The sequence below is a fragment of the Lepisma saccharinum genome, chromosome 10 (assembly GCF_977018435.1).
Source record: "Lepisma saccharinum chromosome 10, izLepSacc3.1, whole genome shotgun sequence".
NCBI lineage: Eukaryota > Metazoa > Arthropoda > Insecta > Zygentoma > Lepismatidae > Lepisma > Lepisma saccharinum.
This window is the reverse complement of record NC_139238.1, coordinates 23,159,969-23,178,957: the sequence shown is the minus strand read 5'-3', so window position 1 is coordinate 23,178,957 and position 18,989 is coordinate 23,159,969. Positions and strand designations below refer to the sequence as shown.

General features: G+C 37.4%; 1 protein-coding gene across 1 annotated transcript in view; it reads right to left on the bottom strand.

The window, feature by feature from the left end:
- The window catches only part of LOC145993816 (uncharacterized), a 387,953-nt gene that overhangs the window by 9,259 nt on the left and 359,705 nt on the right, over positions 1-18,989 (bottom strand). The window contains exons 17-20 of the mRNA XM_083129646.1: positions 11,928-12,081; positions 8,825-9,022; positions 4,502-4,678; positions 2,460-2,662 (exon numbers count right to left, since the gene is read on the bottom strand). Coding sequence (XP_082985772.1) covers positions 2,460-2,662; positions 4,502-4,678; positions 8,825-9,022; positions 11,928-12,081 — 732 coding nt within the window. The remainder of the gene's footprint in view (positions 1-2,459; positions 2,663-4,501; positions 4,679-8,824; positions 9,023-11,927; positions 12,082-18,989) is intronic.

The window sequence follows — 18,989 nt, the reverse complement described above, 5'->3', positions numbered from 1 at the left end:
CATATATGTGGATCAGAATGGGTCTAGTAGCAAACTTGTGCAACTTTACATGGAAAAAAAAAAGAAAGATTTTTTTTTCATTTGACTGTCCCTCGTATTTATAGATGTATCATATGGGTAAAATTATCGGTAATTTTACAGATAAACTGGTTCACCAGCTGTTACAAATTAATCTGTTACATATTTTTTTATATGAACCATGAGTGTTGTACAGTTACTGACACTTGAGGATTGTAATAATTCCATGACAACTCCATGATATTGTTACAACCCAGAAGTGTCCATTACTGTACCATGACATTCAACACATCGTGTGGAGGTAGGGTCACATGTATTCTCGATCTTGGTATTTGAGGAGGTGGTGTGATCAGTACCTTGCTCTGGCAGACTTTATTACCCAAAGTATCCATTGAGTACAGCGTTTGGTGAGCTCCACAGCCACTTTTTGTAAGGGGGTACATTTGGGAAAAATTCCCACCTGGGATCACCCACCTAGTGAATCAAACCACCCCAGTGTGGCGGTCAGACTTCCTCTTGATTGGATCACCACAACTCCCTAGCTCATTGATGGAACAAAAAGTACTAGCAGTGGTCCAATACATGTTTACAGGTAATTATTAAACATTTGCATAACCACAGTTTGCAAATATTAAACAAAGCCTAAGTCTCTACTTATGTATGGTTTGCAAGTTCTTGCTAATTCCGACGTTTCGGACCTGTTGATAGATTCTTCCTCAGGGGTGTCCAATGCTGCATGGTAGATAGTGACCTATGTCTTTCATGTGAGACAGCTGACAGTAATGATGCAAGTGCAGTTTCTTAAATCCCAAATCTTTTTCTATTAACCACTTTTAATTCTGTTTGTATCCTTAATGTGACTTCTGGTCACCCCTGAGGAAGGATTTGGCAATGGGACCAAAATGTTGGAATTAGAAAGGGCTTCTACACCATATGTATGAGGCACATTTTAAAAAAAATAAAAAGGGCAGATTGATTATATCAAACAAGAAAAGAAGCGTGGCAACACTGTATTAGTGGTTACAAACACATACATATCCACTTCATTATTTTCCAAGCACTTTGGATATCTTGGAACAAGCTTTTTTTATACCCTCTGCACAGAAATTCGCCACGTGGGAGTCCAGCCAACCCAACATTGATACTTTCAACACCTCAGTTTCATCAAATATTTGAGATGAAAGCCACTTTTTGAGAGTGCAAGGTCCAGACTATATGGGGAGGTGATCAAAAAGTTTCCATCTGAACCTCTGAATTGTCTGGAGAGTGAGGGCAACACATGTGTGTGGTCTAGTATTGTCATGGATAAGAACAGTTCCTGAGCTCAGTATTCCATGTCATCGGTTTTGTATAGCATGTCTTAGTGTTGATAGTGTTTCACAGTGTGATTGTTTTCCTGGCTCCATGAAATCCACCAAAGCACACCTTATTGGTCCCAGATAACTGTTGCCATGACTTTTCGTGCAGATGGAGTTCGGTTGAACTTTATCACCTTTGGTGGGTGTGAAGGCACAACACCATTGCCGTACTTTCCCTTCACACATCACACTCGGACCTTACCCTTCACGCAATTCTCGGTGAATTTCGGCAACATTATGACCTTTGAAATTAAGAAATAGAATCACAGACTGTACTTCTCAAATTGCAAGATTGTGTAATTGCGCACCCATTTTAACACATTCTAACTCACAAGATAACCGACAGCTGACTAGTGAAAATATGATTGCTGGGTCGCCAATGGATCAGTTTATGTTACCGAGCAGCTGTGGTCTGATCACTGATGACAGTCACTTTTTATAAATTATAGCCTTTTCTTATTGAAATGTACCTTGTAATTAGAGACTTATGCTTTGTTTAATGTTTACCAATACAGATCAATCGCTGATGTGTAATACTATATTGTTGTGATGTTACATGTAAGATATTTCATAAAGAACACGAATAATTTCATAAACTCCTTAATTATTGTTTGACTAATGGTGTCTGAATTAGAAAAATAGAGGATGCACATTAAAAATATTTTACAAACATTAAGATGTTAACAATACATACATAACAGGAACTTTTAAAGCTTGTGCTTGTGAAACTTCCTGCAATGTACAAAAAAGCTCATAGCTCAGGAACTAATTGTCGTAGAGAGATGAAATTGGATTTTTTTTTATTTCTTAAAGACAGACCTATTAATGGAGGTGAAATTTATATATTGTACCTCCCAACAATGCAATTTAATGGAAGTTTTTTTTCTTTTAAGTTGTATTCTGCATGCCCCTGTGCCCACTACAATACCCAAAGTGAATGATTGATTGAGTGAACTGAAATATCATGTGTAGTTTTGAAGAAATGACACATTATTTGCTAAGCACATGGTACTGGCAAAACCTTTTCCCGTCAGGCCACTAAAGGTTAATAGTTTTTCAATCAGAATCACATTGGACACTTACAACCTGGATTCAAGGCTTCTCACTTTCGTCTGCAACCTTTCAACAGTTGATGACAGCTCATCATTAGTTCTTTTATCCAGCATTGCTTTGTTACGAGCTTCTGACAGCAACATCTCGAATGAGTGAACCTTCGCCTTTTCATTTTCAAGCAAGTCTTTAATGAGAGCCAGTTCATTCTTCAAGTGAGAATTATCAGCATCTCTCTATCAAAAATAAATAATAATTATTATGTTAGTGATTAACAAACAGAAAAACATAAAGTTATGATCATTCGAACACTTAAAGGTTATTTTACAATAATAAAGTATAATATTATTATTATGAATATATAATATATAACATATAATATTATATTATTATATATTTATAATAATCTTGTGAAACAGCATGAAAAATGCAACAATAAAAAGACCAGATATTTTTCAGAATTTCCTGCAGAAAAAACTAAAAAGTCTCCAATACTTCACAATCTTCTCATTTTGAATGATCCAAACAGTATTTTCACAATTTTGCTGAATTGTAAGGTTATATACAATAAAACATTCTTTACAGAACAGGGAAATAGAGTGTATCTCAAAATAAATTGAAACAATAATTGAAAGAACTATGGATGAAAATAAGGGTTCATTTTGACTTTTAATTCTTCCAAGTTAACAATTAATATAAAAAAACAATTTCAATACTTTATTTAATTCGATCTCCAAGGGGACACGAAAGAGGTTTGAATTATCCAAAATTCGAATTAAAAATCACGTCATTAAAGATGATTTCAAGGGGAATGGACTTCTGTTTGAATTACCGAGTTATTCAAATTCAAAGCACGAATTAAAACGAGTCCACTGCATGCCAATTTATTCGAACTTTCTGCAGTACAATATACAGGAAGGGTTCAATAATTTGAAGTTGAAGGGGTCCAAAACTCCTGATTCTGAATTTGACATATTTGAATTATCGAAATTTTTGACTTTAATACTATCAAAACTTGCTAAATAAGTATCATATGTAATTCTAATTAGTTCTAATTTAAATGAAACAATTTAAATTGTATTAATTTTCTAGTTCATGCAAAACATTAGTTGATTTACTGTTCAAGTGCTAATTTGACAAAATTCAGCACCAACAGTTGCCATCAGTCTGGCAAAACTTGTGCTCCAAAAACATTCCAGGGTTAGCAGAGCATTCCACCCAGGAGGGCCATAGAATTGACTTTACAACCACCAAGATCATCAAATTACTGGAACAGTCTCATCAAAGAAGCAATAGCCATACACGGGGAAAAGGAAAACCTCAACAGGGACATGGGACTCGAACTGGACCCAGCCTGGTTAGTGATAGTTGACTGGGAGTGTGGACTCCACCTACACCGGATCCCTCCCATACAAAATACATATAACTTCATCCTGACTTATCTCTGCACTTCAATCCCTGAAGATGAAAGTGACGTTAGCTCTCGAAAGCTCGGAAGACTATCCAGAAATTACCTGGCTGATTGCCCGAGAAAACCTCTTCAATATTCACAGCCAGGAAAGCTTCAAGAATGGATTGATCTTGCCCAGGATAGGGACAGATGGAAGGCTTGCGTTGCTGCAGCCATAAACCTTCGGGTTTGAGAAGGCTAGAGAGTCAGTTAGTTAATTAAATTATAACTATTAAAAGTTGTACTATCCTCAGGCTAATGCATGTTGAACCTCACCCATTTCTTTTTGTATATATATGGCCATGCTTGTTGACAAATATAAATTTCTTAATGAAAATTTCTGCCAATGAAAAGACAAATTTCAGTAGAACCTCTTGTGGCCCTTTATAATAGATGTCAAGGTACTATACTGGGCTGCAGTCCGCTGGTGGAGAAACACTGCTTTAGGCCACAGCACCATCCTATAGTTCTGGTACATGAAAAAGTTCATGTATGTTGAAATTCCACTTAGAGTGTTATTTATTAAATATTTGGTGATGATTAAGAAACTAGAAAATTTATTATTAGTCATGTATTACAGAAAGTAAAAATTTTCCTTTTTCTACCTCCACATCTTACAGCTTACCTCCATCTTCTTGTGCTCCACTTCTGATATGTCTTTCATCAGTTTTTCCTTTTGTTCATCCACTTGAGAGCATAGATTTTGAGCTGCAGATAACTCTGTCTGCAATCTTCTGCCATTATCAATCTGTTGCTGCAGTTGGCTTTCTAAACTAGCTACAAACTGAGTTAATTCTGAAATCTGCAACAAAATGCATTATAATCATGTAAAACTCCAATAGATGCTTCTTTTGCACATATTAACATTTATATTGTTGTAAGCATGAACAGCAAATAAACAAAACAAATGAACTACTGGCACATCCAGAAAGTAGAACCCATTTGGTAATAAAAATAAAAATGAAGGGAGATAGTTGAACAAAACCTTTTTACTCTGAAAGTACATACATTGAGCTACTTTTCTGCACAAGCACCCTTGGCATTAAGGCACATATACAGGGTACAGCATTTAACATTTCCCATTTTCAAAATACCATAACTGATTTATTGTACAAAGAAATTACATGAAATGAACAATGTTAGACACGTTATAGTCTTGGCTTTATAGGAATGTTTAATTTTTAAAAATATTACGTCCATGAGATGCTCTCCATTAGTGCCATTGCATTGTTGCAATCTTCCTTGTACACTTGTGTCTGGCGTAATATCAGGAATTTCCTCACAAATTGCATTTTTGAGGCTGTTGAGATCGTTCGGTTTTTGCATGCTGGACTTTCTGCAATTCATAATTTTTGAGAGGAATGAGCTTTGATGTCAAAGTAGAGCCTCCAGTTTAAGTCCACTTTATGCACAGATAGGATAATTGAGACTGGACCTACAGTTTAAAGTGGGATCCAAACTGCTATGTGCCTCCACTGGGTATCAAACATGGGACCCCTTGATTACAAGGCAACGATTTTTAACGCTATGCCATTAGGGAGGCCCTACACAAAAACTTGTCTCCTGATATAACAAGTGCTTCAATGCCTGGGGTGCATATGTAGAAAAATAGCTCAAAGTATGTAGTTTCAGAGTAACTTCTTTCATTCTTTTTTTCATTACTAGCTGATTACCTGGCATTGCCCGGGTATTTAATGAATTCTAACTATAGCGTAAAATGTAACGAATTTTATTTATAGGTATTTAAAAGTATAAGTACAGTATACAAATTATGAAGTAATATCTTTTACAAATTCACTATAAAATAAATTGAACAACATTTTTAGTTCCACCTCCAGGAGCAAGAATAAATAAATTGAACGGCATTGGGAGTGTCACTATTCATCTTAGCGACCCCGAAAACTATGGATTCCACATTAATATCAGTCGTTTTCGATTTTTTTTACATCACCCCCTTCCCACCCCCACCCCTAGGGGTGCCAGGGCTGTCTTGAAGTTGAACGGCATTGGGAGAGTCACTATTCATCTTAGCGACCAAGAAAACTATTGATTCCACACTAATATCGGTCGTTTTCGATTATTTTTACATGTCACCCCCCACCCCTAGGGTGCCAGGGGGTGTCTTACCCCCACAGTATTTCTTTCCAGATTGTAAGTCATATGTATACCAAGTTTGGTCATCTTGAATGTCACCAATTAGCTTAGAGACACCAAAAACTATGGATTCGACACTAATCTTGGTCATTTTTGACATTTTAATTTTCACCCCCCTCTCACCCCCCATCCCAATAGGTGATGAACTTGAAGTGGAACGGCATTAGGAGTGTCACAATTCATCTTAGAGACCCCGAAAACTATAGATTCCACACTAATATAGGTCGTTTTCGATTATTTTTACATGTCACCCCCCACCCTTAGGGTGCCAGGGGTGTTTTACCCCCACAGTATTTCTTTCGAGATTGCAAGTGATACGTGTTCCAAGTTTGGTTGAAATCGCTCCAGGCGTTCGAGAGTTATGCTGGAACAAACATACATACATCCATTGTTATATATTAGATTATGAAACAGGTACTACTTTCTGGATATGCCTTATATAACTAGTGATGTTTCATCAGATACAATGGAGTGATATGTAGGAAACAGCATTCAAACTTGGCAGTCACAAGTCACAAAACGTAACTAGAATTATGGTTTTGCACCTGTGGAGAATTTTCCAGTTACCATTTTTTGGCAACTAGAGAATGGCTTCATTTGACGGAATGGTTTCCAAAGTGGTTCACTAATTTTTTACTTGGTGCCTAAGAATAGATTCTGCCCACATGAACCTTTCGTCACTCCACATCTGGTTTTTACTTGTATATGAAACTAAATTGGGGAAGAGCATAGGCATTCAACAAAACTTCTTTTCCGTTGGGTCAAGGACTTTTGCAAATCTATTGATGCAGTGAAAAATCAAAACATGAATGTTACCAACATGGACGTCTGCAGAATTTTTACCAGGGAGGACACAAGTTAATTTTGCAGGAGGGGCAAATGAGACATATTTTTCCCATAATAGTGTTGAATCTTCAAAAGCACTTCTTCAATTTGAAGTTATCATGTTCCTGCAATATTCTTATAATAATTAACACAAATTACTGTGAATGAAATTAAATTATATGCACATGAAATTTGTTATTATAAGTTGACATTAATTTTTCAGGGGGTCACTGCCCTCCCTTGCACACCCCCTTCCTGAAATTTATGGTTCTTCTTAATTTGGATGTACAACTCTATGTGAGTCTTGGCCTGCTCAATGATTTTCATCCACCCTCTTCTATCTTGCACACATTTTTTATCTTCATTGTTTTCAGATCTTCCAGTACATCATCCCACTTAATTTTTGGGTTTACTTTAGACCATATTGAGATTGGTTTCCAGACAATCATGGTTACCATGGAAAATTAACTTTCCTGGTTGGTTCAATGGTTGGCACCCTCATACCAGTCAACAAAAGTAACAGTTCTAAAATTAGGTCAGGCTCCCCGAGCCCTTTACATTGCTTGAGCCACTTGAACCGGTGAAAAAAATGCTGGTTCTCCCATGCCGGGGATTGAACCTGGGTCTCTCGCATGGTAGTCAGACACCCTAACGACTGAGCTACTGCACCTGATATTGTCATAGAGTAGATGGACATATTTTCTGCAGCTGACTAGTGAAGAGGGAGGTTGTTTCCATTACCTTGAAGAGGTAACATGAAGGGGGGGGGGGATGGGCCAGACCCGTAGCCAGGAATTCTTTGTAGGGGGGGGGGCAAAGTCAATCCTAGAGGGGGCAAATTTTTAATATATTGTCGCATTGGCAGATATAGTAGGGTACACAGAGGCACTTGCCCCTCCCCCAAAAGATATAAGTAACAGAAAAGGGATGATATCTTGTAACTGCAAAAAAGAAACTTCGAGCAACATCAAATAATAATATTTCGATAATGACCTTTCCAGATTGGCAAAGAATATAAAGTTTAACATAAATAGGCTAATAGGGACTGTATCTACTTGATATTTATAGGTCCTCTCTGCAGAACTGATTAAGGGAGCCCTTTATAAATCATGCTTCATAATGCTTCATGCAATACTCCCTGCCCCCCCAGTGGTTGCATCACTGTTTATGAGTGTCTCGTCATCAATTTCACGTCATCATTCATTGTTGAGATTAGCTAGAAGTGGCAGAAGAGCAACGCTAAGTAACAAAAATCAAATATCCACTCCCTCTCTCTACCACATGAATCACTATTAATAAAAGGTAGACTTGGGGAAACAAAAATTTAAGCAGTTCCAAGTTCATAGCAACACATCCAAGAAAAACATCCGAACACATTAGGAACCTGTAATACAAGACTACTCAAAATGTCACAACTGTTCTAGATACTGAAAATTGTGAAATCATTTCCCGAAGTCTCGATCTGGAAGGGAATTCCCCCCTCCCAATCCTGATACGACATTATACGGAACCCCATACACTCTAATAAATCACAAAATCAATAAGTGTCTTTGTGTTATGTTGCTAGTGTAACACATGATATAATTGTAAAGATTAGTGAGAATTCCAGGTAAGAATGTGTTCTGTATTTTTCACAAAGAGGGGGGGGGGGGGGCAAAGCAGGCTCTCAAGGGGGGCAGTTGCCCCCCCTGCCCCCTTTAGCTACGGGCCTGGGATGGGCATATACGTATCTAGCACAGGATTAAGAAAATTTTCATTCATGCTAATGTATTTGAAAAATTAGAGAGAAAATTAAAAGTATTTCTGCCTGTACTTAAAAAAAGTGAATTACTGTAAAATTATTTAGTGTGATGAAAGCTTCACATGCAAATTTTTGTACTGTTGATTTCATTTGTAATTAAAGTGAAGCATACTCAAGATGCACATGTTGTACTTAACTACAGAAGATCTACACCATACATCAACTTACCTGCCTTTCATATCCATTAATGAGGGTTCTCTTGGTCTCCAGTTCAGTCTCCAAATCAGCAATCTGATGGTTAGCCTGCCGGAGTTCTTGCTTGATTTCAAGGGAAGCTGTCTCAAGACTTTGATTCTGTTTCCCAAGTGCTTCTGCCTCGTGTGTGAGATTTGCAAACTCCTGTAGAATTGTCTCTCTTTCATTCTCCTGCAACCACAGAAAGAAATATATTTTACCTTGGACTGAGCTGATACCACTTTGAACCATTAACAATACCAATGCCAATACTCTTACTGATTTCTATCGGTACTGATGCCGATAATTCAGAATTGTAGCAATTCAAAGCAATTCAGAGTATTTATAAATTTAACTACATAAGTTTTTCATTAGAACTATATCAATTTAGCATAGTTTTCCTTTAAAATAGGGATGGACAGATTAATCGGTATTCTATCGGTATTGGCCGATATAGACATATCGATATCGGTAAAATTACCAATTCAGTATATCTAAAATATCTTATAATTTAGTGCAAAATTCTGCCATTTTGTTACAATTTTTATGGATAATCTCCTACTTGTTAAAAAAGTAAATGTCTAAATATGCAACTTCCTTTGCAGTGCAGTCACTAGGAAACAAACATTTATTAAGGGAGCCAATGAACTATTCAGGTTCTTCAAGGACCATTTGGAATATTATATCGGATCGGTACATTTATTGGTATCGGCCAAAATTTCATATCAGGCCATCCCTACTTTAAAACATTCATAATTTCACATTATATAATTGTTTAATCACAGAATCCATTTCACGTCACAATGTTGTTGCAAAAATAATGAAAATGCATTTTGGTTAATTTCCAGGACATGTGGGGAAATTTCAGACCAACAAGTCACCTTCAGTTATAAAGGTAACATTCCAAACCGAAGCAACACGACAAGCTACTATGTTGCTTGTCCCTTGGTGTCAATTGGACTGGACCATTTTCTTAATATCGTGTACAGGTATTTTTCAGGATAGGTCAGATTAATCAGTACTCTATTGGTATTGGCTGATATAGGCATATTTGTGTATTGGTTAATCTGTAAAATTACCAATAATTTTACTGATCCGATATATCTACAAATATTTTACATTTTTGGCCATTTTGTTATAATTTTTATGGATATAATCTCCAGTCTGTACTTTTTAAAAAAAGTTAAATGTCAAAATTTGCAGCTTCATTTGCACAAACTTGCTTCATCTGGTAACATACATTTATTAAGGAGGTCAGTGAACCATTTGGAATGTTATATTGGATCGGTAGAATATCGGTTATTGGTATCAGCAAATTTTATGTTGGTTCTTCATTGGTATCAGGCAAAATTTGATCCCTAAGTATTTTGGTAGCCCATGTGTGGTGAATGCTTGCTCATAGACTGAAGGTGTTCATGTCACTTGTCTTCTATCAGTTCAGTACAAAACCCCCATGTCGCACATTGCTTCGGTCTGAAAGCTTGCTTAGACCCTTAAAATGTGTCACATGGCATTTTTGACGATTCCGAGAGAATTCAGAAAGTATCATTGACTACATACCAACTGATACTCTTCAACACCAATACCACTGGTATCAGTTAATATCAATACATTGGTACCAATATTGGATCAGGCCTAATATCACTATAACATCACAGATGATACCGTACAGAAACAAAAATCATTCAAGATTCTTTCTGGTACTGATGTATTAATTCTGGGCAATGTTTCAGTTTTTCTTGTGCTTTCATTAGATCTAATTTTAACAATAACTGAAAGGGCTTAAATGTATGCATTAAGGGCATGAGGGACAGTTTCCATGTTCAGCCAGAAGCAAGGACCCAAAACTGCTCCTCCCTCACCGATCTTTCCCCATGGTGAGCTGGAGAAAGAGGCATGTGAGCTGGATGGTTGTAGGAGGGGAGAGAAAACTTAGCATTACACTTATGGGAATATTATTTTACTTGATCTCTTGGTAAGATCAAACTTCCGATGGTGCTGAAAAACACATCAGCGGGAAGAGGATAGGTTCAAGATTTGGTTTGTGTTAGGAAAAGTCGAAACTTTAATTTGATTATCCGTAACTTGAAGTTCAAGTTGTTCGTCCATAAGGAATACATGGGAGTCTACAAATAATTATTCATCATATTTTTTAGATTATATCTAGCTTAATAATCAACTTAAAAAAACCACTTTCACTTGCAACATGGGGAGAAATTCATACTATCTTGTGCTATGTTTTGTTTCTTTCAGCAGCAGTGCAGTGCCCATTCCGACGATATTGGGGAAAAAATGCATACCTGGTACAAAACTGTCACTCTTCGCCTTAATACATTCTGTTTGCTTCTTTCAGCAAACACAATTAGCTGTGCTTTAACACAATCTCTATTTTTGCAGCTTAAATATAATGAAAGAAAATATGCATTTAACATAACGCACTCTGTGGAAGTATTGTCAATATTTTTGTGTATGCCATGCAACACTTGAGTTCTGGAAAAATACTGGCCTGTAGTAGCAATTAAAATTGAACTCATGCTATCTAATACTGACAAAACTGATTTAGCAAATAAATTACACAATTCACACAAAATGAAACTAAAAATTGTGTTGCACAAGCAATTTGACAATCAAGACCTACCAAGCTGATTGTTTGTTTAGTAACACATGGTCAGTAAAATGCCATTGCTATCTGGTTCCCCAATCTCGAGAATGTCAAAATTCTGGGATTTACATTAGGGATCGAATCTCGGATTTCTGTTAACAGAGGCAAGAGTGGCTATGAGGAAGTCCACATATCGAAGTAACACATGTGCCACTTGAGGATTTTACTCATCAAAATCAAGCTCGTGTGGCTTGTCATTCTGCTACAGTATGAAATGTCAATTGGGTCATTCCCAAGTGATATGTGCATGTTACTTCTGTGCGAAACCCTCCTATGGAACCCTTGGTGAGAAAACCAATGGAAAAGTTTGTGTTGCTGCACCAATAATCTTTTTAGATGAGGAATATGATAGTTAATGGATTGCACTTTTGAAAATGATCCTGCATTTGTTACCAAGTAGTTACAGATAAATAAGCTGGGTTTTCATGAACTAACCCTTCCAGACAGTAAGTCCTCTGCCCGTCGAACTTCCGTCACATAAACCTGAAGTTGGCGTTTTAAATCCTCTACTTGATTTTGAACACTTTCCAGTTCTCTACGTGTTGTGCGACAGTCACTTGTTGCAGCAGCCAAATCATCCTGCAGTTTTCTGAAACAAGGATTTATACAGTAAATACATCTATTCCACATAAATATAAAATGAAGGAAATACGATACACTAACCAAGTAATATGAAATGTTTAGCATTCCAAGGTTTTACCACTTTATTAACTTCTGTATGATGTAGACTCCAGAATAGCCAAATCACGAGCACAAAGTACTCTTTGGCCAAGCAACAGTACAGGTTCTCAAGAGGACGGTGACAGTGGACACTGAAGTTAATAGAACATCATAAGAACCAGATGTGTGGATGAACCGGGGGGGGGGGGGATATTTACCACTAGGCTATCCTAAACTATAGCCTACAAACTAGAGTTTTTACATAGGAAAGGTTGGGTTTACGTTGGTTAGCAAATTTAAGTTGGTCTTATGTTGTTGCCAAGGCTTACCCAACCATGGAAAAGTGAGTCAATAACAATTTTAAAAACTTCTTTCTTCTGTTAAAAAATCTTTCAAGAGCAAGTGTGTAAAATAAATGATGTGTGATAGTGTTTCTTTCCTAACATTTCAGTCACAGCACATACTGATAATATATTTTGTTAATGAAAGTAGAAGCTATTCATAACTTGTAGTGGCTCACCAGTCCTTCGTCAGCTATCATAGATGAAAGCTGTAGCAGGACAAGAACATTCTTACAGGTTTTATTGTGAAAGTGGTTCATTATCTACATTTATAAAATAAACAGAGCTATGTGCAATTTCCTGAAATTAGTAAAAGTAAGTAAACTCTACAAAGTGTTTTGAACTACCATATCAAGGTACCTTGGAAACAATTTTACCACCTGAACGAGATGTTGCACTGGTCCCTGGTCTTTAGCAACCAATGGGCCTCTCCGAGCACCTATCTACATGACCTGGCATGCTATGCACCACGTTGTCCAGTATATCCTGAGGAATACGGCCCATTATGGTATGGCAGCCTCAGTGAACTATTGGAGGGTCTGTGCAGGGTTGGGATGATTGACGATAGCTCTCTTTAGAAGTGTTCATGCATTTTTGATGCAGTTGAGGTTGGGGAATAAGCTGACCATGGCATGCGTTCCATTCTGTGCTCCTGTAGGAACTGGGTGATGATAAGGGCACGGTGGGGCCACACAATGTTTTCACAATATGTAACAATTTCTTTGAGCACTGTATGTCGAACCCAGCCAGAGACTGGAAATGGTGAAGGATGAAGATGATGATCTTCAACCTCAAAATTAGCTTCTAACATGTAATGGTCGGATTGCCCATTACTGGTTTTGGTATATTGTATTAATTAATTGCTGGCCAGCTACAAGGTGTAATATGTTTCCATGAGTGTACTTTTATGATATTACTGGATGTAAGTGTATGTGCTTATTGGATTGTGCTTTACTGGATATTAGATTCCCCTGTTTTTTAGCTTCCCGGTTGGGGGAGCTAGATCTCTTTCAAAAGACCATTGCAGTGGAATTTTCCACTGCTACGGGGTCCACGTTCACGGACGTTTACCCCGACTATAAAAAAGGCCAGTTGGGCTTTAGAAAAAAAAAATAGTGTTTCCCCATCTTTTCGACGACGAGGAACGTCTCCTCAAGTTTAGTCCACTTTTGGTGGCTAGACTGATTATAATAATGTAGCATTTGGTGTAAGCCAACCCCTGTTGCTGTCCTAAGTCCCCTTTAGAAAAGCTTTGAATATTTGGATATTTCCGTATTGAATAATTGATACCCAAAAGAAAGAGTAAAGGTGTAAGGAAATGCATTTGTAATGATCGGAATATCATTTAGGCTGAGGGTAGGCCCGCAGAGATAGTTATGCTAACTCTGTGGTAAAGGAAGTGCCGATGGTGTAAGCCATAGGTGCGCGATTATGTTGATTTAGAGTTTTGTTAATTTGGTCTATGCAAGACACACATGGAAACGCTACGTAAATATGTATATATATAACAACGTAAAATAAACCCATATAATCCTACTCGAAATGTTCTGATTTAAGAATTAACTCTAAGAACTACAGTACTATCCATTTTAAAACAAATATTCATTCACTTGCTGTACGTGTGTAATGAACCAGGGACTAAAAAATATAAATGTTATGTGAAACCTCCCTTTTCGTATTTCCGGCGTTAATATAATCTGCTCGCTTGGCACCCAGGGTGAGGTGGAAGGAGAGATTGGAAAGGATTTTACAAGGAAGTAATCCAGAGGGCCGGATACAAACCAGGGACTGGGGGGCCGACCTTACACAAAGAATTAAAACTATTGATTGATTAATTTATTTAATTTACTTTAAGTGATTTTCTCCTGCTGTTGCCTTTTTTTATTATTATTATTATTACTAATTGTGACAATTGGGATGAATGGTGATGAGTTGAAATGGATGAAGCATATATGGATGATACAACACAAGCCACAAGTCTGTGAGTCCAGGCACCAGGCCTTGTTGCCTTGCAACATTTAAGTTACCAGGATGTACTATGTGCAAATCAGAGGCTGATTTCTGGGTGCCTTCAGCGAAGGTCATCCCTTACACCCCAATTCATCATCATCATCCTTCGCCGTTTCCTGCCTCTGGCAGGGTCGGCATAGAAGTCAATCCTCTCCATTTTCTTCTGGTCGTCCACAACTCCTCTCTATCCATTTTGATCCAAACTTGTCCTCTTCTCCTAACACTCTCCACTATCTGCTCCTTCCACCAAAATCTTGGTCTCCCCTTTGGCCTTATTCCCACTCCTTGTGCATTGTAAGCTCTTACTGGCAGTCTTGTCCTTCTGCACCCATCATCTTCATGTGTCCGAACCATCTCATCTGTGCCTGATCTATCCTGTCCTTAAGCTTCACCACCCTCACGGTCTGTCGGATATCCTCAATCATTATTCTATCCCTTCTAGTCTTCCCAACATGCTCCTTAAGAATCTTATCTCCACTGCCTGCATCCTTCTTTTGTCTCTCTGTCATTGTTCAAGTCTCTGCTCCATACATAATTATTGTCACTCTACACACTATCTCTACCTAGACTTTTTTCTCTCTTAGAGTCTTCCAAATCTTCGTTATGTCCATGCTATCATATGCCTTCTCTATATCTAGGAATGCCATAATCAAATCACCCCAATTATTGATTCATAAAAAAAAATAGCTATGACAGTACAGTATAATTTTTGGGGAAGAGGAAGGAGATGGAATCCCTCTCCCTTAATTTGAACTATGGAAAGCAAGTATTTTCTGAAAGTGATTTGGGTACGTTGATGTTTAGCGAGGTCAAGTTATCAAAAAGTTGTTATTATTGTACATCATTGGATTAAAAGTCGGTAACGCATCTGACTACCATGCTAAAGGTCCTGGGTTCGATCCCCGGCCGGTTCAAATCCGGGAACTTTTCTAACATTGAAAGCGGCCCCGGTGCCCACCCAGTGTCGAATAACATGGGTACCTGGGGGTACAGGCGGTCAGGGGCATGATGCTGATCACATCACCCCCACTCATGACCGGATCAAGAAAGTGTGGGGCGTTACCCCCACACCCCCTATACGCCTTCATGGCATGGTGCTAAGCACAGGGGAACACTTTACCTTTTTTAATGTTAGAAAAATAGTACCCTCCCCAGAACACCCTCATTTACTTATGAGGTGGGATAAAAAGTCCACCCCTCTCTTCTTTGTGGACCAGCTGAGAAAATCCTCCAACTGGTGAAGCAGCACTTATCAGGGTGGGTAATGTACATTATAGAAACTTCTGTCTGTCAAACCATAGTAACAGGCTGTGCTACGCTACACAGTGTGCTGAAGTGAAATTAGAATCTTTTACTTGTTATGGTTTACTGGAAAACTTGAAGTCGTTTTTGGAACCTACCCTCACCAGCCTATGGAAATCTTTAATTTCAAAGGTAAATATGTGCATTCGCTTGCACAACATGACAGTCATGTGGGGAAACTGAGACGGTTTGCCTTCATGTTGTTGATTGATTAATTCAGTTGGTGTTTTAAGTCCATTTTATGCACAAGAAGGCTCATCGGGACTGAACCTACAGTTTTAAGTGGGATCCGAACAACTATGTGCCAGGCACGTATCTAGAAATATGTTTCAGGAGGGGGGGCGAGTCAAGTGTCTCAGGAATAATAATAATAATTATGTTTAAATTAAAATAATTATATTAAATAAAATTAATACTAATTACAATACATAAATTAATATTATATTATTATTACACGAATAGGTAAAAAGACTGTATAACAAGAGAGATATAACAGCGCATATTCATTACGTAGCTTACCTGTAGTTAAGATCGGAATAATTTACATAAAAACAAGTGCCGTGGCAATGAAATTAATGTCAAATAGATGAATAATTGAATATTTATTGAATAACAAAAATGATGTTACATGTAGTTGGAGAAAAGTAAGTTTCTGATTAATATTTTATGCATATTGAGTACATAGTAGTGTACATAAATCTTCTTTGTAATGTCATTCAAAGCCATATGATCCCAATATAATCCTTAATATAAATTAATAACCATCGATTATGCAACAAATGCTAATATTTTCATTACTTAATTTTAGTAAGTCTTTGGGGGATGGGGTCCGCACCCCTGGACCCCTCTAAATACGTCATTCCTGTCCTTCAAAGTCGTATGATCCCAATATAATCCTTGTCTTCCAATAAGTTCAGAGGAAAATATACAACAAATGCTATACGAGTATATTTTCATCATATTTAATTTTCGTACTTAATAAGTCATTCTGGTGGGGGGGGGGGGTCCGAACCCCCTAAATACGTCCTTCCTGTTCTTCAAAGCCATATGGTCCCAATATAATCCTTGTCTTCCAATAAGTTCAGAGGAAATTATACAACAAAGGCTAAAATAATATATTTTTCATTATTTAATTTTAGTACGTGATAAATCTTTCGGGGGGGGGGGGAGTCCGGACCCTACTGGAACTCCCCATAATACATCCTTGCTATGTGCCTCTACCAGGTATTGAACACCTTCATGTTGTAAACCTACACAAACTTATGTTATACATATTGAGAGATACGAGTACCAAGGTTTCCATTTGAGCATCTATTATCTCTGTGTTTATCCTTGTATTTTTGCAATGTATAATACCAGCATGAATAAATATCATAAATATGCAATGAACAATAATCACAAGTCTGAATTTTAATTGAGTTACCAAACATACCAAATACACTTCATTGTAAAATAGTGTAATATGAGCTGCTGATTCATTTATCAATTTTTCTCGAAGCATATTCTTTAAAATACCTACAAGCTAGCACAGTGCATACATGACATGGATGTGAACAATTTTCTTTCAAAATGTTTCTCAGTGGGGTCTCATTTCAAAAACGGCATTTTTATCCTATGCAACCATGCAGAACATATTCATAGTTGGCACTATACCAAAAAGTGACAAACAGCATCATTAAAGCAGAGATGTAATGGACATAGTTTGAAAGGTTACTAATCAACCACTAAACTATTCATGTGTCACTATACATACTATTGCAAACTTTATTTGGTTTCACTTTGCTGAGCAGTAACCATTGGTAGTTAATAAAAGTTCAATGGTTTTATAACAGAGGAAGGGAATGCTGGAAAAAGGTCTCTCCTCCGTTGACAAATCTGAAAGTGGATATGGCACACAAACGTTACCACAAAATTCATTATTACTCAGGGCTTGAAGTGGAAAATATTAGCTGGGAGATGTTCGGCTGAGACTTGCGGTTAGTTGGGGGTGTGTGTTCCTATTTGTTTGCCATGGTGACAGTGAGACAGATGGGGGATTGCTTTGTGAAAAATTTTGTAGCTAGGGAGATACTATTCCCCTCATCCCCCCTGACTTCGAGCACTGTTATTACTTGGAAATAAATCTGTATTCTCTGACAAGGACAAACTCTCCAGCGTCTCGCAACCTTTCTACCTAGAGATTGACATGTAAGTTACTTCCAACTTATTAACCACTACTTGGGTGATTCGAATGAATGGCAAGAAATGAAATGAAAAAAGAAAGAACAAGAAAAGCACTTGGTGAACAGGGCAGTCAAGGTCATTGCCCTTATTAAAGAGGGAAGGGGAACCCTTCATTTTGCATATTTTCTGAGGCCAGATATCATTGTAGCATACTATGTTGCTTATCCTTTTCCATGTTCTTATGTTAGGGACAGAATCCACAACTTTTGTCTGACATTGTTCACACTCCAGAGGATAGCATTATCTTAGTTGACTAAACAGTCTGTGTGTTGTGTATTAAATCTGTTGGTACAATTGTCCAACATAAAAAAATAATAATAATAAATGACAGTAAGAAAACAATCTGTGCTGCATACCAATGGAGCATATTAACAGATAGTTATGCAATAAAATTACATGTAGCATGTAATGTAATGTAAGGTAGCAGACATTGTAACATCTAGGGTACCAAGTGGTATTTGAATGGAAGATTTCTCAACTTCTAGTTTCTTCATCCTCCCTCAGGTTGCTAATATTTGGCACTTGGAGGGCAAATTATAAATACAATTTACATAAAATCCCAATTAGGGATGGCTAAATCCTGATATCAGATAGTCTGATATCTGAATTGTCCAGATATCCAATGTGTGCATTACCTGGACAGTTTTATCTCTTGTCGATCTTATGGCTATCCACATATTCTTTTATTTGTTGTGTTGGTATTTCCTCCAAATCTGTAATATCCGTTGCATCCAAAATGGATAATTTGAAATCTGGATATCCGTTATGTGGCCATCCTTAATCCCAATGATTCAAGAGTAGTTATGGAATTACCCCATCCACTGAACATTTTCAAATATCATGGTGGTAACATCTCAGAAATATGACAGACTTTAGTGTGATGTAAGGGTGGTTTACATACACATACAAGATAAAAATGCTAATTTTCGAGGATTAGTAAGTGGCCTCAATTAGGAAAGCA